Source organism: Saccopteryx bilineata, chromosome 1 (assembly GCF_036850765.1).
Source record: "Saccopteryx bilineata isolate mSacBil1 chromosome 1, mSacBil1_pri_phased_curated, whole genome shotgun sequence".
NCBI classification, from domain to species: Eukaryota; Metazoa; Chordata; class Mammalia; order Chiroptera; family Emballonuridae; genus Saccopteryx; species Saccopteryx bilineata.
In genome coordinates, this window is record NC_089490.1 from 203,395,984 (window position 1) to 203,418,403 (window position 22,420).

Consider the following 22,420-nt stretch of genomic DNA (forward strand, 5'->3'; position numbering starts at 1 on the left):
ATTCCTAATTCTGAGAATTGAGCTAATACATGTAAATCACTTAGGACAGTGCTTTGCACATAGTATGCATTCAGAAACATACTTTCTGACACATTATTTGTCTTCGATATAGACAGTTTTCATTATCTTATTTTTGTTTTCAGTTTTTATTACCTCAATTTTTGAGAAGCCTTAAGATCCTCATTTTCAGCTTACAAAATCAGAGTTATGCCCTGGCCGGTTGGCTCAGCGGTAGAGCGTCGGCCTAGCGTGCGGAGGACCCGGGTTCGATTCCCGGCCAGGGCACACAGGAGAAGCGCCCATTTGCTTCTCCACCCCTCCGCCGCGCTTTCCTCTCTGTCTCTCTCTTCCCCTCCCGCAGCCAAGGCTCCATTGGAGCAAAGATGGCCCGGGCGCTGGGGATGGCTCTGTGGCCTCTGCCTCAGGCGCTAGAGTGGCTCTGGTCGCAACATGGCGACGCCCAGGATGGGCAGAGCATCGCCCCCTGGTGGGCAGAGCGTTGCCCCTGGTGGGTGTGCCGGGTGGATCCCGGTCGGGCGCATGCGGGAATCTGTCTGACTGTCTCTCCCAGTATCCAGCTTCAGAAAAATGGAAAAAAAAGAAAAAAAAAAAAGAGAAAATCAGAGTTATACCAAGAAGCTAGAAATTAAGAGGAGGAAGATGAAAAACAAAGAAAACAAAGAAAAAAACTGTTCATTAAGTCTGTGATAAAATGATATTAAAATTGTATAAATTTTTCATCTCTGAAAACAATTTTTAGTGTGGATGTTTTAAAGTACTTTTAATGTTCTCAGGCACATATCTGGCTCAGACCTCTTTCTCAGCGCAAGTTATATCTATAACCATTATTGTGACTGCAAAGACCAACATTATTACCTTTCTGGGGACAAAGTCAATGATGTCATCTGCCTTCCAGTGGAGAGAGTATCTCGTATTACACCAATATTGGCCTGCCAGGACAGACTTCTCAGAGTTTTACAGGTGCTATTTGCATTTTTACAATTCTCCACAATTTAGGTAAATGAATATTGATGAACAGTGCCCACTTGAGATAAGTACTTTAGTGATACTACCACTTTAAATGCCCTTACTTAAAATTGTATCTGGAAATTTTAAAAAATATTTTAATTGATAAACCAATTTTTTTTGTGTGTGTGTGGCAGATGGTTCAGACTTTTGCCAAGTTTTTAGAGAGGCGTATGTGTAAAAAGATAATTTTCCCCGTGTGCGTGAATTTTGAGCTAATATAATTAGAATGGGGTGACTTAACTGCAAAGAACCCTTCCCGGCTTTTCTTTTCCATTCATTCATTCATTCATTTAAATTTATTTTTGCTTTCCATCACCCTCCCCTCTCACCATAAATCAAGTGAAAGGAGAATATTGGTTTGGTGGGAGGTTCTTGGGGTAGTTGAGATCAGGGCTGTATCATGTGAGTTTATCCACTGGTGACCGTGCTGTGTGTGGAACAGTAAGCATACCGTAAATACTGCTTAGATGAGTGAATGAGAGAGGGAAAGACTAAAAGCCACAACTGACTGAAACGACTGCTTATGGCCATTGTTATTAATAGTAATAGTTATAACTGTCTTAAAGGACCTTTCAATAAAACACACACAGTAGGACCCATAAAATAAAGTTTAAGTGCAAGTAACATGTACCAGGTGGACTAACTGGTTCCGAAACTTAGGCTGATCCCAGTGCGTTGAACAAAGTCTGTCCTGTCCCACCACCGCTGTCTAACTTCGGAACTTCACAGCCCATGGCTGTTTCTTAGCATCAGCCTTTTTATGAAAGGAAAAATCTGGTGGTCCTATGAGGGTTTTTCCCCCCCCAGGGTGAATTAAAGTAATGTTTAAGGTTCATCCTAGAAGTAAAAATGATTCATTTTTTTCCCCTTGCCTGTGCTCCTAAATATGAGCTGTTTGAATAAGGTTTTTAACAGGAGCTGGCTAACCTTCGATGAGAAATTGATGTGGCTGAATTCTAGGATTCTACGTTGTTTAAAAGAAGGGATCCCTGTGCTTACTGTATGTACGTGTTGACATCAGTAAGGATTTTTGGAGGGCAGAAGGTTGCAGTCTAGTTTGCCCTGCTCACGCCTCCCTGCCCCCCTCGGCCTTGATGGGCCATCTGCTGCCCCGGAGGGAGCCTTTCTCCCATCCAAGTACTAACCAGGCCCGACCCTGCTTAGCTTCCGAGATCAGACGAGATCGGGCGCGTTCAGGGTGGTATGGCCGTAGACTGGAGGGAGCCTTTCTGAAACAGTCTTGTGTGATTCTGCTGTGTTTATATAGTTATATGGAGGTTTCTGTACATTTTTAAATAGTATTTTAAAGTATAAAGCATATGGCTCTTTCATGTTCTATATTTAAATTTGTTTTTAAAATTTTGCAAATTCTTTTCATTGATTGATTTATCATAGATGTTCTTCCCATGTGAGTGTGAGTACTTCTGCTTCATTCCTTATGGTTTAAAAAATACGATACATTAAATAAAAGCATTACAAGTGGCAAAAATTTTAAAAAAAAGAAGAAAAGGAAAAAACGGACCTAATTTGATTCGTTATCTAAATAGCGGTCATCCTGCCTCTCACTGGAGTGGGTTTTGGAAATACCCAAAGGCAAGGCCAAAACTTGTCTTAGGGAGTAACTTTGGGTCCATTTAAATGTCTGAATGTGCTCTGTGTTAAAGCCCTTGAGTTAGAGGACAGAAGCAACACATGTTCCTGGGGAGTTTTGTTCATAAAATTGACCAGTGTCAAGTTTTCAGGCAAATAAGAGTATTTAAAATGAAAAGCAAAAAAAAGAAAAAAAAAAAAATGAAAAGCATTGAAAGTGGAAATTGGCACATATAAAATTGCTAACGTGCCAATTAATATTCATGACCTAATTTTTTTTGCAGTTTTATTCTGTAGTTCTTAATATGAGTATTGGTGTAATTTCTGTCTATATTCTTTTAAAATCTGTGTTCTGTTTCAGTTTTAAACTATTGTTCTCCTTCAGGGATCAGATATGATGTATGAAATTGAAGTTCCTGGCCCCCCTACCGTCTTAGCGCTACACAATGGAAATGGCGGTAATCAGCATTTTGTTTTTCACAATCAAATAAGGGAGTGTGTTATGTGAAGTCAAGATATTTCAGGTTCGCCCTGGCCGGGTAGCTCAGCTGGTTAGATCATCGTCCCAATATGCCAGGCTGTGGGTTCAATCCCTGGTTGGGGCACATACAAGAATCAACCAATGGGTGTATCAATGGGTGGAACAACAAATCGATCTTTCTCTCTGTCTTTCTCTAAAAATCGATTAAAAAATCTTTTAAAAGTTATTTCAGGTTCTTTTTTTGTGTGTGTGACAGAGAGAGAGACAAATAGGGACAGACAGACACAAAGGGAGAATCGAGAAGCATCAATTCTTCATTGCGACTCCTTAGTTGTTCATTGACTGCTTTCCCATATGTGCCTTGACCAGGGGCTACAGCAGACCGCGTGACCCCTTGCTCAAGCCAGTGACCTTGTGCTTCAAGCCAGCGACCTTGGGTTCAAGCTGGCGAGCCTTGCTCAAACCAAATGAGCCTGTGCTCAAGCTGGCAACCTTGGGGTTTTGAACCTGGGTCCTTCGCGTCCCAGTCCGATGCACTATCCACTGCACTACCACCTGGTCAGGCAAAAAAAGTTATTTCAGGTTCTTAAGCATTAGATTATAGATTCAGTGAAAATGGGAAATTGTAGAAGGAACATCAACTGGAATTGAGACAGCTGTTTGGCAACATTCTAGTCATATACAGTAAGGAATTACTGAACTTTAATTTTCAGTTTTCTCATCTTAAAATTAGAATGATAAGGAAGAGTCTTGCCTCTAAAGGTTTTAAAATTATGTGAATATATACTCATCCTCCCAAATTAAGTTTTCCCTTTTGTGTATTATTTTTAAATTAGACTTTTACATGAAAGTCAATATATATGAAAATATTTTAATGTTAAAGAGATGATTTATGGGATAAATATATGTTGACCTTAATTATAATAGGTGACTCTGGAGAAGACCTTGTGTTTGGAACATCAGATGGAAAACTTGGGCTCGTTCAGATCACTACATCCAAGCCAATACACAAGTGGGAAATTCGAAATGAGAAAAAGAGGGGAGGTATGTTTTTGATGCTGTTCAGATTCTGAAATTTTGGTAACTGTTAAGTAAAATATTCTAGACTGTATAGTTCATTCTGTTTTTTTTTTTTTTTCCTCTCTCTTTTTTTTTTTTTTTTTTCATTTTTCTGAAGCTGGAAACAGGGAGAGACAGTCAGACAGACTCCCGCATGCGCCCGACCGGGATCCACCCAGCACGCCCACCAGGGGCGACGCTCTGCCCACCAGGGGGCGATGCTCTGCCCATCCTGGGCGTCGCCATGTTGCGACCAGAGCCACTCTAGCACCTGGGGCAGAGGCCACAGAGCCATCCCCAGCGCCCGGGCCATCTTTGCTCCAATGGAGCCTTGGCTGCGGGAGGGGAAGAGAGAGACAGAGAGGAAAGCGCAGCGGAGGGGTGGAGAAGCAAATGGGCGCTTCTCCTGTGTGCCCTGGCCGGGAATCGAACCCGGGTCCTCCGCACGCTAGGCCGACGCTCTACCGCTGAGCCAACCGGCCAGGGCTAGTTCATTCTGTTTTATTTATTCATGGTATATAGCAGACTTAGGATTCACAGAGGCAGCCCAGTTATATTTACCATCTGTTTGTTTATTAGGCCTATCATATTTTTGGCATAATTTTTATAATTATTTATAAATCTAATAGTAATTTTGGCTCTTATGGGCCATTGTCCATCTATAATATCATTCTATGCTCAAATCCACTTTTCCTTGTTCGGTGTAGGGAATTAATTAGAATTTGGGAGTACTTGGTTTGTAGCGAAGGAGTGAGGGAATGAGCCTCTTTTCTGAGGAATATATACTTTTCTAAGGGTAATTTATATCTGATTTGGTGGGTAGTGAGATGGCTATTTATTAGGACAGCATGTTCATTCATATATTTATTCCTTCAACAAATACTTATTTGTTAGGTGAGGCAGGGTAAATAAAGGAATAAATAAGATAGCTTCAGCTAGTTGCTTGAAGAAGCTGTAACAGGGCAATGTGGTAGAGTGATGATGGATAAAATGAGGACTTCTTTTAGACTGGGTGGTCATGGGAGGTGTTTTATTAGAGGTGAAATTTGAGCTCAGATCTGATTGATGAGAAAAAGAGTTAGTATTGCAAATATTTGGGGGAAGAGAATGTTCCAGGAACAGGAAAAAAATAAGGCAAATGACTTACAAGGTAAACAATTGATTTGAAAAGCAGTGGGAAGACCGGTGTGACTAAGTGCATTAGCGTGGCCCACGAGGCACTGATCTGGACTTGAGATTCCAATAGCCTGGACCATGCTAATGGTGGTTGCAGATGGAAAGTTGGAGGTAGAGTTAGGAGAGTTTGCTAATGGCTTTGATGTAGAATTGAGCGAAAGAGAGGAAGATGCAGGCTAGATATTTGGTCTGAGCCACTGGGTGGTACCATACCACAATGAGAGACTAGAGAGGGAGCATTATTAGTGGGGTGACAGAGAGGGGCATAGAGAGGTTTGTGGGGCCTGGAAAGTCCAAAGTGCGAATGATGTCTCAGAGAAGGTGCTGAATCCGGACTTTGATACGTGAGTCTGGAGCCGTGGGGACAGGCCAGAGCCAGAGATGGGAGCCCGGGGACCGTTGCCATGTAGGTGACATTTGAAGCCTTGGAAATGGATGACAAGGGATGGAAAAGAAAGGAACACCTGATTATGCTCAGAGTTTTTTTTGTTTTTGTTTTCCATTTTGATTTTTTTTATTCTTACTTGGTATATACCTGACTATAATAGTATTGTTAATAACTTATCACTTATCAATTTTTTAAAGGTATTTTGTGTGCCGACAGCTTTGACATTATGGGTGATGGGGTTAAAGATTTACTTGTTGGGAGAGATGATGGAATGGTGGAAGTATATTGTTTTGATAATGCAAATGAACCTGTTCTATGCTTCAATCAAGTAAGTTCATTTTTAAAAAGACTATATGCTTATTACTAATCAAATAATTATAGAGCAGACTGATGATTTAGGTTTTATTAATGAAATACATCAAAATCTTGTGTTTGGCTTAAAATATTGCTGCTTTGATGCTATCAAAATATTTTTTAGACTATTCTTATGTTTGAATATACTAGACTGTTACCTTTAAGCTGAATAATGTAAATTACTTTTTTATTTGGTTTCTAAATATTGTCTGAGTATTAAATATTTTGTCTAAGTTTTTATAATGCAAAATAGATCACAGGGGAAATATGGTGGGTAATATAAATGAGACTGTTGTTGTAAAGCAGCCATTTTCAACCTTTTTCACCTCATGGCACACCGTAATAAATTCTGCAGCACACCAAAAAACATACTTTTTGCCTATCTAACAGAAAAAAGTAGGTGTAATTTAGATTCATTCACTCTGGACAGCTATTGCTGTGTTTCCTGTTGTCATTATTTTATTTGTCAATCTAAGGACAGAGGTCAGTGTGTCTGACTAAATAGTCAGGTGCTGCATGTTTTAAAACTTCTTGTGGCACACTGGTTGAAAATCCCCGTTGTGAAGTAATAAGGTTTCAGGAATAAGCTTCATGTTATTAGAACAGTGTAAAAAAATATTCTTAAGGAGAGAGGGAAGCATAGCAATTTCATCTCTCTGCCCAAGGGTCCACTATATAAGAAGAGTAGTTTTTAGGTCACACATTTTAAATGTAATTAAGCTTGTTTATCCCAAGGTACAAAGTCACATGGAGAATGGTTCTGGTATGAACTGAATTTCTCATCTTTCCGGAGTGGTGTTCTCCAGTCCTGGGTGTCCCCGTCCTGCCCTACTCCTATACCTCAGTACGAACTTTCCTTTTTCTGTCTAATTTCTCTAACAGAACTATCTCCCAGTCTCAACTTTGACTGCAGACAGCAAATACAGATGTTTTGATGTATAGATAAAATATACAGATAATAGGATAAAAATATTATACCAGTGGTTTTCAACCCTCTTACACTTGGGGACTGGTGAAAGTAGGAGAATTATTTTGGAGACCGCTAAGGCAGAGGTCACCCTGAGCACAAGCGAATTCTGCTAAGCTTATTAGGTCTATAATCTTCATACAGCAGCAGGGTGGTTAACTTTCGCCAGCTGGCATGAAATTTCTGGGGGATCAGCCTGCAAACTGGCGATTGAAAAACACTATATTATACAACTAATTTTCTAGCTTTATTTCATATTTGTCCATCTTTGGCGTAAAAAATCCTCTTGCTAATGATACAAAAAATAGTTTGGGCTTAAAAATATAAAATAATTCTTTGTGTGTGCTCTGTTTTTTCTCATCAACCCCTGAGAAACTTTGCTAAGTTTCTGACTTCTGCTCCAAACCACAGTGAAGACAGCAGCTCCCTCCCCTGCTGGGCATGGCACTGAGAAATCCTCTCTCCACCCTGTTCTCTTGTTTCTGCATTGACAGATGTGCTGCCCTGGGCTTATGTCTAAGCTGCAAATAAGCTGTCTCATCTGGGAGTCATGACGTCATTCTCTTTATTGTTTTCCTAACCAAGAGAAGTCCTCTCAGCTGACACAGTTTGAACTGGCGACTGGTTAATCAAAAAAGTTAAGATGCAAATTACAAAAAGAATATATATATATACACACACATATATATAATATTTATATGATATTTTTATTTAAATTTATATATATTCATTTGCCAATATTTTGAGGAATGAGCAAGGTCTTTCTTGTGAGTTTGTTCCCTGATTGGCATTCCATGTTATTTACATAAACCCTCACTATGCTTTATTGTTTAGAATCTTCTGTTTAACCCTTATTTGTTTTTTTAAATTGAATTTATTGGAGTGACACTGATAAATGAAATTATATAGGTGTCAGGGGTATAATTCTTAATACATAATTTGATTTCTTAAAAATATAAGTTGAATTAGCTAAGTCTACAACTCTTAAGACTTTTTTAAACTTTGAGTACGTTACATTAATTAAAGCACTTCTAAATGAGTCAAAGGATAAAAGTTACAATTAATTGTCACTCAGTAAACCACTCAGGAAGTGAGAAGGTGTGTGGCAGTTGCCTGGGTAAAACATCCTCCTACAAGTCAGATGGTGTCCAGTGTTTTGCTTTCACTAAATTGAAGGAGGACCTATCAAGTTGTAGATGATATGTCATTAAAAAACATCTTTGGTGATAGAACAGTTGGTGATTTTAAGTATGTAACTTGGAAGATGTTTAAACAATCGAGTGAACTTTTTTTTTTTTTTTTTTGTATTTTTCTGAAGTTGGAAATGGGGAGGCAGTCAGACAGACTCCCGCATGCGCCTGACCGGGATCCACCCAGCATGCCCACCAGGGAGCGATGCTCTGCCTGTCTGGGGCATTGCTCTGTTGCAACCAGAGCCATTCTAGCACCTGAGGCAGAGGCCACAGAGCCATCCTCAGCGCCCGGGCCAACTTTGCTCCAATGGAGCCTTGGCTGTGGAGGGGAAGAGAGAGACAGAGAGGAAGGAGAGGGGGAGGGGTGGAGAAGCAGATGGGCGCTTCTCCTGTGTGCCCTGGCCGGGAATTGAACCCAGGACTCCTGCACACCAGGCCGACGCTTTACCACTGAGCCAACTGGCCAGGGCGAATGAACTTTTAATAACAACATTTCTTTTATTCTCATCAACAGCTTTATGTGACAGGTTAATTGGTGCTTATGTCTATGAAAATGAAAAATAGGAGTAGTGCGGATATTGAACCCAGTCTTAGTCTAGCAATATATAAATAAATTTCATGGTGATACATGAGTTATTTAGAAGAAAAAAAAACATTTCATTCATCTCATAAGATAAATTTCCTATATAATTTTGCTTTTGTATCAATTATTATTTACTAAATCTTATATATTTGTTTCAATCAATTATGTAATGCTTTTATAATGATAGAAATTTCTAATGCTTAGAGCTTTATGAGCACAGAAGATAAAAACATTTCAATTTATGTTTCTTGGTCGCAAGAAGTATAAAAGAATTTCAAGCATACGAGTATGTTTCATTAAGATAAATGTATGTGGGGCAATGGAATGAAAATAAGAGTTCAAAGAGAGAAAGGACTGATGTAAAATTTCCAGTTGTTTCAGAAGGATTTGTTTCTCCATTTTTTAAGTCAGTGATTGAATAAATAAATTCGTCCTGTTATTTAGATTATTGGGTTTGATTAAAAGATGTGACAGTTTTATTTTAAAATGATAAGCTTTAAAATTTCCAGAAATTACTTTTTTTGTAAATATTTAAAGTTTTGATGAAAACTCTAAAAGGCAGCGTAAAGATGTACACAAGTCCTGGCTAGGTGGCCCAGTAGATAGAGCATGGTCCCTGCAGGCCAAGGTTGCTGGTTTGATCCCCCATCAAGGCACATAGGAGAAGCAACCTATGAGCACACAACTCCATGGAACAATTAAGTGGAACAACGAGTTGATGCCCCCCCTTTTTCTCTCTTCTTCGCTCTCTCTCCCCTTCCCTCTCCATCAAATCAATGGAAAAAAAATTTTTTTAATGTGCAAGAAGGGGGCGGTACGTAGTTATATTCACAATTACTTTAGTGGGAACATGAACAGAAAGTTTTGAAGATCTGCTTATTTAAAATGCACCTGTGAACCAAACTTTAGGCAAATTTATAATCTAACCTTTGTGACTTGACTGTCAGGTAATAAATCTGAGGAAGGGTTAAGAGCCTGCTTTGCAGCATAGTTCAGAGGTTTACCTCTTACAGAGCGGGTGAAGAGAACTAGCATTTTTTTAAATTCAAAATTAGGTTTATTTATTATGGATTTTATTTCTTTACCTTTTTATTGAATTTATTGGGTTGACACTGGTTAACAAAATTATCCAGGCTTCAGGTGCACAATTCCAGAACACACCATCTGTACACTATTGTGTGTTTACCACCCCAAGTCAAGGCTTCTTCCATCACCATTTATCTCTCATACGTCCTTCATCTCCTCCTCCTACCTTCCCCCAGCCCAGCCACCACAAGCGTTTGTAATGTTAGTGTTCACTTCTTTTACCTTCTCCTTTAAAACAGTGGTCCTCAGTCTTCCTCATAAGAATTACATAGCAGATTTTTTCAAACTATTGGTCAAAACCCATTAGTGGGTTGCCAGCACATTTTTTTAAATGAATTAAAATGATTAAAATAGGTAAGTTTTATCTGTTGTTCTGTATGTTTGTGTGTGAATGTATACCAGATTTCAATATAAAATATAGTGCTTGCTTTTCAAATAGCTTAAAAATTATGACCTATAGCCTGACCTGTGGTGGCGCAGTGAATAAAGCATCGACCTTAAACGCTGAGGTCGCTGGTTCAAAAAAAAAACCCTGGGCTTGCATGGTCAAGGCACATGTGGGAGTTGATGCTTCCTGCTCCTCCCCTTTCTCTGTCTCTCCCCCCTCCCTAAAAATGAATTTAAAAAATTAAAAAAAAAATTATGACCTACAGTGCTGGTTAAAAATACATATTATTAGTTGACTCATTTAGTGATTATTATCAGAAAGTTTGGGAAAATATTGCTTAAAAGAGATATCAACCCTGAAGTTCTTTCTGCAAAACTTGCTTTCTCTCTAGTAGCAAATTCCCCAAAGGTCCCAGGTAGGTTCCATCATCATCTTTATTCAACTAAAAAATTATTTGGAGAAAACACATGACACATGGTCTGTAAAATAGACTAAATATTTTTAGAGTTTTGCTTATGTAATTTTTTAAAAACTTATTTTTTATGATAATAAATGGTTTTGTAGCTGAGTGGTACACACAAATAGGTGAGTCATTTTCAATCTTCTTTCCCCAAATTTCGAAGCACTGGAGTTTTCTGACACTCGTGTAGGGTTTTTGCCTCTCCAGTATCAGTGTCTGGCCTTGGCCAGATGGCTCATTTGGTTAGACCAGGGGTCCCCAAACTACAGCCCGCAGACTGCATGCGGCCCCATGAGGACATTTATCCGCCCCCGCCGCAGTTCCAGAAGGAGCACCTTTTTCATTGGTGGTTAGTGAGAAGAGCACAGGATGCATCCGCAAAATGTGGTGTTGCTCACGTACAGTACTACTTCTGGTGACGCGGGATGCACGCATCAAGGCTCTGGAAGCACATCATATCACTTGTTACGGCTAGCAGTGACAGATATAGAACTGGACATTGACCATTTCATTAGCCAAAAGCAGGCCCATAGTTCCCATTGAAATACTGGTCAGTTTGTTGATTTAAATTTACTTGTTCTTTATTTTAAATACTGTATTTGTTCTCGTTTTGTTTTTTTACTTTAAAATAAGATATGTGCAGTGTGCATAGGGATTTGTTCATAGTTTTTTTATAGTCTGGCCCTCCAATGGTATGAGGGTCAGTGAACTGGCCCCCTGTGTAAAAAGTTTGGGGACCCCTGGGCTAGAGCATCATCCAGAGGCACAGAGATTGCGGCTGGATCCCTGCACGCACAGGGGCAGAGCTATGTTCTGTCTCTCTTTCCCTTCCTCTCTTGCTAAAATCAAGAAATTAAAATTTTTTTAAAGATTCAATTTCAGTGTCTACATATATAAGTAATCAGTAAACATATGTTGAGTGTCTGGAGACAGGAATATAAGTTTTGTGGCATATTTTATCATATCTGTGAGATTTTTAGTTATTAATGAAGTGTGTGATCTTAAATTTATTTTAGGTGCTGTCTGAAAGTGTCACATCTATCCAGGGTGGTCGTGTAGGGAAAGATGACTATGATGAAATCGTAGTATCCACATATTCAGGTAAGGTAAAGGGTAATAGGTGGTAGAAGAAAGACTCGATAATAAAAATATAAATTTAATAAATTGCTTTTGACAACTATTTTTAATAAGATGTTATTGTCACTTTTTAAATTTTTATTATTTCCTTTTTTATTGAATTTGTTGGGTCGATGTTGGTTAATAAAATTATATGTTTCAGGTGTACAATTCTATAATACATCATCTGTATATTATACTGTGTGTTGCAAGAAGTAAGTCATTCTTATCTACAGCATTAAAAGCTTTATTGTTTAAAAGTAAGGATGAATTGATTTATAAATCAGTTAATATTTAATAATGCTTTTTAAGAATGCTTGGCATATTACTAGTATCTTTAAGAGGTAAATGATATTTTTTACCTTAAAAAGAAATTTAGTTTAGCCTGACCAGGCGGTGGCGCAGTGGATAGAGCGTTGGACTGGGATGCGGAAGACCCAGGTTTGAGACTCCGAGGTCGCCAGCTTGAGCGAGGGCTCATCTGGTTTGAGCAAAAAGCTCACCAGCTTGAGCCCAACGTCGCTGGCTCAAGCAAGGGGTTACTTGGTCTGCTGAAGGCCCGTGGTCAAGGCACATTTAAAAAAAAAAAGAAAGGTGTAAAAAGAAATTTAGTTTATGTTTTATTACTTAATATGCATTAATATAAGAAATACACATTTTTTATAAACACTTGCTTTTGAGTAGGTCATTTTTGCATTCTCACGATAGTTATACAAGAGTTTAACTTAAAAATAATTTTTGGAAAAAATTCTTATTCATTGGCTATTTTTGCATTTATTAGAATGTGTTGACTTATTTCATGTTTGAAAACTAAAACTGTAAATTAAGTGAAAGATTTCTTTAATCATAGTATAATAGTATTTTAGGCAAAGCAAAAATAGTATCACAAAAGACTTAAGTGTGTAGTTTCTTTGTTGTTTGATTTTTTTTTTTTTTTTTTTTCCTGAAGCTGGAAACGGGGAGAGACAGTCAGACAGACTCCCGCATGCGCCCGACCGGGATCCACCCGGCACGCCCACCTGGGGGCAACGCTCTGCCCACCAGGGGGCGATGCTCTGCCCCTCCGGGGCATCGCTCTGTTGGCGACCAGAGCCACTCTAGCACCTGGGGCAGAGGCCAAGGAGCCATCCCCAGCACCCGGGCTATCTTTGCTCCAATGGAGCCTCGCTGTGGGAGGGGAAGAGAGAGACAGAGAGGAAGGAGAGGGGGAGGGGTGGAGAAGCAGATGGGCGCTTCTCCTGTGTGCCCTGGCCGGGAATTGAACCCGGGACTTCTGCACGCCAGGCTGACGCTCTACCACTGAGCCAACCAGCCAGGGCCTGTTGTTTGAATATTTTCCATCTAAATTTTGTTTGGTTTTTGTTTGTTCTGGGTTTTGAAGAGGAATGAGCCCTCGCAGTAGGTGAAGGTGGTGGTGGACAGAAAGGCACATAGCGTGGGTTTTTCTTAACCCCCACAGTGCTTACAGCACCAATTGCCATTTCCTCCACAGGCTGGGTCACGGGTCTGACGACGGAACCAGGTCCCAGGGAGGCTGGGGCTGGCGGGGAGCTGAGGCTCAGTCAGGAGATGCAGAACAGAATTTACTCCCTACGGTAACTCGGTTTCTGCTTGCCCTTTTGTTTTTCACTTCATGAAGTATGTGGTGGTTACTTTTTATTACTTGTATGCATAGTATATTATGTTGGAAGGAATTACAGTTAATTCATTTATCGCTTTTTTAAATGAAAGTTTATCAGATTGAGAAAATTAGCAGTAAGCGCTGATCATAGTATTTTGGAGATAGAAATATACTTTTTGTGTAGTTTATTGTATATTGACTTTTTCTTAGGTTGAGAACATTTTTGATTTTGGTTACAGGTATTCGTAGTTTCTGTTTCTTATAGGCATTAGAAAGCCTGTAAGAACAGGCACAGATGATCCTGTTCCTCATTAGCCCTGATGTTCACTTCTCCGCAGGCCTTTCTGAATGTCTGACATCGGCTTACACATTTTCTTAGTGGAAACGAGTAATGTTGACTCAGACATGGAGATGACCTTTGTGGCCTGTTCAATTTGACAGTTCTTTGAAGAGGACTCAAATGAAATTGCTTCACACATTGAAGAAGTAGGAGTTGCTGAAACTTTCAATGACTGCTCCCTACTTGTGGGAGTGAGGGCCAATATCTTTTTGGTGGTAGCTGAGCGTGACAGAAGTGTTCTGCTTCACTGCTGCCACACACAAGTCCTGCACACGCCAGTTCAACAGAGCCACCAGGACAGCCAGCCCTGATGTTCAGGCCCCAGAGAGAGCGTCCAGACAGGGACAACCCTGTAGCACAGTGTTCTAGTTTCAGCTCGACCACTACCAGTCCATTTTGAGAAAGTAAATGTCTCGAATTTTCATAAACATTGTAAGGACCTGAAATGTTCATACTTCTGTGTTGTGACACAGTTGTATACATTTTCCTCTAGGAGTGAGCTGGAGCACCTGCAGTACAAGGTCACACAGGAGAGAGAGAAATATCAACAGTCTTCTCAGTCAAGCAAAGCAAAGTCAGCGGTCCCTTCTTTTAGTATAAATGACAAGTTTACATTAAATAAAGATGATGCCAGCTACAGCCTTGTCTTAGAGGTGCAGACAGCAATAGATAATGTCTTAATACAGGTAAGCTACATGTCTAATTTCCTTGTGTTTTGATTGGGTCTGCTTTGCACACCAGTCACAGGCACTAATTGTTATTGAACACTTTCAGTTTGAGACAGTCATTTTAAATATTTGTCTTTGAAATGTTAGCCTTTAGTTATGTAGTAATTTTAAAGGTTTATCTAAGTCTTCCATTAGCTTGTTTGCTCATAGATTATCTAAATGATAGCTTTAATTTTATTTAGCCTATACACATTAAACAGAAGACTGGTGGACTTAAATTTTACGATGAGTCAGAAAGGACGTTAAGGATTTTGTGCTCTGGTTAACCTTTAGGAGAGTCTTAACAAAGGTATGGCGTACAAACTCCAGTATTTAATGCCCCTGTTACAACCTTTTTAAAGCTTCAAATACTAGAATACAGCCTGCAGTACAGCCTGCTCATCCACCACCAGCTCTTAGGTGGGTCACGAGGCAAAGCAGATAATCCCAAACATGAAATTTAGGGTTAACCATGCACAGCTTCCTTCTTCAATATATTTAATTATTTCTTTCTTTAAGTTGCAAAATATTCGGGGAATGGAAAAGGATGATCATAGATGATTTGGAAAAAATCAGAAAATGAGAAAAGCGTAAGGGGAGAAAGAGACAGGTTTAAAAAGGTGTGGGCAGCAGAGATCAGATTATTCATCAAAATTTAAAGGTAGAATCCTCTGGTAACTAGCACTAGCTCAGGGGGGCCGCTGCAGGGGACAACTCTGGGCCCCATTTACATAGAACATGGACAGCACCACCCCGAGAGGCAGCCCGAAAAGCTGGAGGGTAAAGTACAGACCGGCAGTCACAGAATAGCCACGGGTGTCAAGTACGGCACAGGGACGTAGTCTGTAAAGTCATGATAACTGGATGGCCAGGCGGGGACTGGAAATATCAGGGGAACACTTTGTAAAGCATCCGCTGTGCTGGACACTGGATACTAATATAAAATAATACTGAGTGTAAACTGTAATTGAAAAATAAAACTAAAAAAAAAAAAAAAAAAAGGAAAGAAACTGCCTCTCCTGAGGAGACCAAAAATTATTTCCTTTTTGTGTTACAGTGGAAGTTATTGATAAGAATGAACCAGTACAGTCAGAGTGGCCATATGATTATATGCAATCTATGTTAATATTTTTAGCATCGATAAAAATAAATAGGAAGATCACACCCTTTAGGGATAGTGAGAGGTGGTATTCTATGAACTCTGATATTTCAGATGAGAAAAAGTCATGGTATTTATTCTCTACTTTCCAGAAGTACATATTATCAAATATAAAGTAAAATCATTTATACTATCAAATTTAAATATGAACATGATGAAGACCCTTAGAGAAAATAATTTATGAAAAAATTTCCATCTGAATCTTTCTGTTTTCATGTTGACTATAGAGTGATGTTCCAATAGATTTACTTGATGTGGATAAAAATTCCGCTGTTGTCAGCTTTAGCAGCTGTGATTCTGAGGTGAGTAAAGCATAAGGAATTCCTCGGACACTTGCATTTCTCTCTTGTTATTTTGAATAAAGCCTGTAATCACCTGGGTTCCATGTTTCTTTGTCAGTTTCTCCCTTCCTAACCTTTTCCTCCCTATCTGTTCTGCTCTTTCTCTGTCCTCTGATAAGGCAGAAACTGGGTGTTCCCTCCATTCCTTTCTTTCTCTGATCTGTTAAATCCAATTAGTGCACTGACCTGTGGTGGCACAGTGGATAAAGTGTCAACCTGGAAACACTGAGGTTGCCGGTTCAAAACCCTGGGCTTGCCTGGTCAAGGCACATATGGGAGTTGATGCTTTCTGCTCCTCCCCCCTTCTCTATCTCTCTCTCTCTCTCTCTCCCCTCTCTATAATGAATAAATAAAAAATCTTTATAAAAATAAATAAATAAATAAATACATCCAATTAGTGCATTGTTTCTGCCAGTCCTGCCCCCGGGCTGTCCTGTCTCTGCTCTGCTTCCTGGTGGCTTTCCAGGCCCATTCCACTGTACCCCTCTCTCTGTGGGCAGATGGCCCCTCACTTTCGGCTGGGTTGTACCCTGCCCCCAGAAAGGTCTCCCTGATATGCAGATGTCTGCTGCCTGTTGCATGTGAGTCTAGAGTCCTCACTGGGGCATCAGACCTTCCCACGATGCAGCTCTTGATTGTGTCTCCCACTCACCTGTTGCCTTCCTTCCCTGCACATATTTCTGCCAAGCTGAAGTGCTTCAGATTTCTTGAAAACACTAGATAGTTTCTCACAGTCCTACATTGGAGCCTGATCTGCTCCTTCTGCCAGCCCTTCCTCTCTGTTTCTAGATTTGTTGGCTCTTGCGGAAGGTGCATTCAGCAGTTACTTACTGAGCACTTCCTGTGTGCCAAGCACCAGGGCTGAGACATGTCAGGGCTTGTGGACGTACTCACTGTGTCATTCTTTCCCTCGCGCTCGCAGAGCAGCACTCTGGGCTGGCTGTGTCTCCCAAGGGCGCAGGGTACGGCCCAGCAGGCCAGCGCAGAAGGGGGCTAGACTGACGGGCAGCTGTCCGCATAAAGAGGAAGGGAGAAAAAGAATAGATAAAGAACCAAGTTGAAAGCTCTATTAAGGAAGAAGTTTCAGTATAATTTCATAGTAAAGCTTTTTATTTCTTGAAAAAAGATTTCCTAACAGTTGTATTGTGTTATACCATATATGGTTTGTCGTCCCTGTTTGTGAATTAAAACATTAGGGCCCTCATTTTTATCATTTAAATATCAAGTTAATCTAAATATAAAGTCGTTCATTCCTAAATTACTATAAAAGATTCACCTTATTTACATCACTGCTGGATTTTTTGGACTTAGTATTTTGTACTAATTTAAAACCTGTTTTTGAAATGACAACTTTATAAAAACCTTACTGTGCAGATTTCAGGTATTTACAAAAGTAGAATATGTGATTATCTTCATGTACTCATCACTAACTTCACCAGATGGCAAGTCTCCTCTTCACCCGAACCCTCCCCCATTCCTGACTAATCCCGGACATTTTATCTCTTCTATGTCATTTTATCCATAAATACTCAACTGTATAACATTAAAAATTTTTTTTTGCCCATTGATTTGAGAGAGAAAGAGAGATGAGAAGCCAAGGAAGAGAGAGAGAGAAAAAAGCATCAACTTGTTATTCCAGTCAGTTCCTCTTAGTTGTGCACTCACTGGTTGCCTCTCATATGTGCCCTGACCGGGGATCCACTGAGCCACCCAGCCAGGGCCCATAACATTTGTTTTTAATTAAAATATATTTATTTTTAAGTTGATTGAACCTCTGTGTTTACTGAGTTTTAATGATTTGAAATGTAAATGTTCAAATTTTCTTTTTGATATTAGTATCCTTTTTACTTCTTAGGTCATTTATTAAAAATAGGGAAATAGTACAGTACATAAAATTTACATATTAAATATTTAATGCTGATTTCTATTTGCAGTTCATGAACTCAGCTATGTTTTTCTATTTTAGTAGTTTAATATTAAATTTTAAGAAGTTACAACTTAATTCAGCAAACGTGTTGAGTTCCCACAGTGAACCATATACTGTGCTGCCTGGTGGGAATAGAGATGAGGTATTCCTCAGTCCTCTCTCAGTGTTTGTGAAAGTCAAAGACAATTTCAGACCCTGGCTGGGTGGCTCAGTGGTGGAACATTGACCTGGCATGTGGATGTCCCAGGTTTGATTCCTGGTCAGGGCACATAGGAGAAGTTCCCATATGCTTCTCCAGCGCTAACCCCTCGTTTCTCTCTCTCTCTCTCTTCCCTTCCTCGATTGGAGTGAGTTGGCCGTGGGTGCTAAGGATGACTCCATGGCCTCCACCTTAAGCTCTAAGAATAGCTTGGTTGTTGAGCAACAGAGCAATGCCCCAGATGGGCAGAGCATTGCCCCGTAGTGGGCTTGCCAGGTGGATCCCAGTCGGGACATACATGGGAGTCTATCTCTCTACCTCCTCTCCTCTCATTGAATAAAAAAAAGAAGAAGAAAAAAAAGTCAAAGACACTTCATAACAAACATTGATATCCTTGTCTTTCAAATATAAATATTAAGAGTTTGTATCATCTGTTAAATTTTTAGAGGAATAATTAATATTTTAAAACGTTGTAGAGACTCAAGATGGAAAGAGCATATGCTTTAGAATCTTAAAGGTATGTGATTTGAATTCCAATTTCATTATTGGCTTTTGGGAAATTTAGCCAGACTCATGCCGCAGTTTCGTCATCTGTTAAAACTTCCTTAGTAACACTACATTGGGCTGCTTGTAGGAATAAGCAAAAGCATTTACCACATTGCCATCCAAATGATAGGTGCTCAGTGAATGGTAACTGTATTGATGCTGTTTCTATTGTTAAAAACGTGGACTCATCCTTTTTCCTTAACTTTGAATTCTTCCCAGTCCAATGACAACTTTCTGCTCGCCACTTATCGGTGCCAGGCAAATACCACAAGGCTGGAACTCAAGGTAAAAATGTTTGAAATCACCTTGACTTGAAAGTCTGAACTTTATGTTTTATAGTGGTATATCTTACCACATATCATTTTTTTTTTTTTGCATTAAATTTCTTCCTGAAATGAGTCATTTGGGAGTAGTAACTTTTGAACAATCTCTTAGGATATTTTGTTGTTGTTGTTGTTTACAGAAATAGAGAGTCAGAGAGAGCAATAGAGACAGAAACGAAAAGAGATGAGAAGCATCAATCATCAGTTTTTCATTGCGACACCTTAGTTGTTCATTGATTGCTTTCTCATATGTGCCTTGACCGTGGGGCTACAGCAGACCGAGTAACCCCTTGCTCGAGTCAGCGACCTTGGATCCAAGCTGGTGAGCTTTGCTCAAACCAGATGAGCCCACACTCAAGCTGGCGACCTCAGGGTCTCGAACCTGGGTCCTCCGCATCCCAGTCCAATGCTCTATCCAGTGCGCCACCACCTGGTCAGGCATGATCTCTTAGGGCAGGGGTCGGGAACCTTTTTGGCTGAGAGAGCCATGAATGCCACATATTTTAAAATGTAATTCCGTGAGAGCCATACAATGACCCGTGTACGTTACACATTATCCAATAAAAATTTGGTGTTGCCCCAGTGGACAGCTGTGATTGGCTCCAGCCACCCGCAACCATGAACTTGAGGGGTAGGAAATGAATGGATTGTAATACATGAGAATATTTTATATTTTTCTATTTTTTTTAATTTATTCATTTTAGAGAGGAGAGGGAGAGACAGGGGGGGAGAGAGGAGAGACAGAGAGAGAGAAGGGGGGAGGAGCTGGAAGCATCAACTCCTATATGTGCCTTGACCAGGCAAGCCCAGGGTTTCAAACCGGCAACCTCAGCATTTCCAGGTCGAGGCTTTATCCACTGCGCCACTACAGGTCAGGCAGAATATTTTATATTTTTAATGTCATTTTTTTTTTTATTAAAGATTTATCTGTGAGCCAGATGCAGCCATCAAAAGAGCCACATCTGGCTCGCAAGGCATAGGTTCCTGACTCCTGTCTTAGGCTTTTAATTCAGCCCGGACCACTATCTCTGTTGTTGTCACTTAACCGAGCACCTAAAATTACCAGTCCTTCATTATTTTTTTTAAATTTTTTTCTAATTTTCTATTAGGGGAGGTTTCAAACATGTGAAAGTAACGACTCCAGCTTTAGCTGTGGTCAGCTCGCGGCAGTCTCATTTACACACTCACTCTCCATCCCCAATTATTTTGAAGAAGATACAAGATATTTTATAATTTTGTTTGGAAATATTTTGGTGTATGTGTCTAAGAGATAACTTTTTATGACTATAACCACAAGACCGTTACCATACCTGAGAAAAACTAATAATTCCTAAATGTCATCAAGTTTTTACTGTGCGGATTTCACTGATTGTTTGTATAGTTCGTTTGAGCCAGTCATTGGTGCAAATAAGGTCGTATGGTATTTTTTTTTTCTTTATTGACTCATCTACTGTAGAATTGTCTCAGAAAAATTTTTTTTTGGTTTGTAATCGCTTTCTTTTTATTTATTTATTTATTTGAATTAAAAGTTTTGACTTACTGTGTTGACATGGTTTCAAGTGTCCCTCCCAGTCTCCATAACACCCTCCTTTAACCTTTGGCTATTGAAGTATCTGAGTATTTGCTTTATATTTTTCTATGACCTGGATTTTCTGATTGCATTCCAGTGATAGCATTTATTGCTGTCTATTCTAGAGTAAACCTTTTAAAGTTTTTTTTAGCAATTTAGTAACATAATTGTATAATATCGATTTTAGCACACAAATCTATTTTAGTTACTTAATTTGTAATATGAGATTTGTAATGGAATTTCTTTAAAAAATAAAGAGGTATTGCGAATCCATTTGACCAATTATTGGAAGTTAATCCTAGATTAGTTACACGCGCAATTCTTTTCTGTGTATCACTATCTTCTTAAATATCTCGATTTCCAATAATCAAAGACGCTTCCGCTTCTGAGTAGCTGAGATTTTAAAGTAGCAGAGAATATTAAAAATTTAATCGCAGGCCGCATAAACTTATTACGCGGGCCGTATGTTGGTCATGCCTGGTGTAGTCGCTGTGGAAACAGGCAGGCAGCAGTGCCACGTGGAGGAATCTCTTGCACAGCAAAGAGATCACTGTGTTATATATGCTCTGATGTGTGGCTGCAGCATTGTGTGTAGAGGCAGAAACGTGGGCCCAGAATGAACTCTCAGTAATTGAGTAACGGAGTGAATAGCTCTATATTTATCCCAAGGCATGTTCCACAGCTGTGATAAAGAATGGATCAGCGTATCCCGTTAGCCTGGAGCAGATTCTGTGGAAAGCTCCCAGTGCACACAGAATCCCTGTGTATGCACGGCCTTATTTCTAACGACAGAAAAGCGTGTGGTTGGGCGAGTTGTATCAGGGACAGAGGCCTCAGTGTGATGGGAGTAGAGGTGAACATAATAGGATGGGCAGCAATAAGGGGAAAATGCAGTTGTTGGAAGTAGAAACAAAGATGTTTATGATATAAATGAAATTTGTGTCAAGTTATGTCTGTTTTTGAATATCTGCATAGAGATGAATAAAAGGATGACTACTAAAATAGCAATGATCATCTCAGGGTGTAGGGTTTTAGATGACTTGTATGTTTATTCTAATTTTTCCTTTTGTTTAGATTTTTAAATAGTGAATATGAATTAAATTACCAGAGAAAGCATTATGACCTTTTATTTTATTTTTTATTTTTTCAACTTAATTCCCTGGTTACTCCAGTGAGGCCCTTGTTCCTGGGAAAATTTAGTGGCATATTATCATCTTAAGTGGGAGCTACATCAAGTATGCTCCTAAATTTTTTTTTTTTTTTTTTTAGATTTTACTTATTCATTTTAGAGAGAGAGAGAAGGAGGGAGGAGCAGGAAGCATCAACTCCCATATGTGCCTTGACCAGGCAAGCCCAGGGTTTCAAACCAGCAACCTCAGCGTTCCAGGTCAATGCTCTATCCACTGTGCCACCACATGACCTTTTATTGTGGAAATAAATTATATGCAGCTTCCCCTTTAAGATTATATGTAAGTTTAGCCTTTGGAAAGAAACACTCAAGTATAGCTTTATCACATCTATTTTTTTTTTTTTCTCTCAGTGTTTTTATTCTTTTTTGCTTTTGTTTTTTTCCTTTTATCTTTCCTGTCTTCCCATTCAGGACAATATTTGTAGTGTAACATTTATAAAAACATCCTGCTTTAAACTTGTATTTATGTTTGCCAATCAGGTAAAACATTGATTTTTTTCCCCCCTCACATGCCAGGAAAAGTGTAAGTTAAAGTATCAGATAACAGAAGCTACCTTTGTAATGCAGGAGGGACTGCAGCCCTCTTGGGCTGGATTTCAGCAGAGAGGGACCAAGAGGGGCTAGATGG

General features: G+C 39.5%; 1 protein-coding gene across 3 annotated transcripts in view; it reads left to right on the forward strand.

The window, feature by feature from the left end:
- BBS7 (Bardet-Biedl syndrome 7) overlaps positions 1 to 22,420 on the forward strand; it is a 45,913-nt gene that overhangs the window by 9,763 nt on the left and 13,730 nt on the right. For 2 of the 3 annotated variants that reach the window (XM_066233848.1, XM_066233857.1), the window contains exons 5-13: positions 795 to 981; positions 3,005 to 3,077; positions 4,028 to 4,144; positions 5,921 to 6,051; positions 11,771 to 11,855; positions 13,363 to 13,465; positions 14,325 to 14,517; positions 15,925 to 15,999; positions 18,930 to 18,995. In XM_066233848.1, the coding sequence (XP_066089945.1) occupies positions 795 to 981; positions 3,005 to 3,077; positions 4,028 to 4,144; positions 5,921 to 6,051; positions 11,771 to 11,855; positions 13,363 to 13,465; positions 14,325 to 14,517; positions 15,925 to 15,999; positions 18,930 to 18,995 (1,030 nt within the window). The remainder of the gene's footprint in view (positions 1 to 794; positions 982 to 3,004; positions 3,078 to 4,027; positions 4,145 to 5,920; positions 6,052 to 11,770; positions 11,856 to 13,362; positions 13,466 to 14,324; positions 14,518 to 15,924; positions 16,000 to 18,929; positions 18,996 to 22,420) is intronic. The other variant, XM_066233868.1, reaches the window with a different exon arrangement.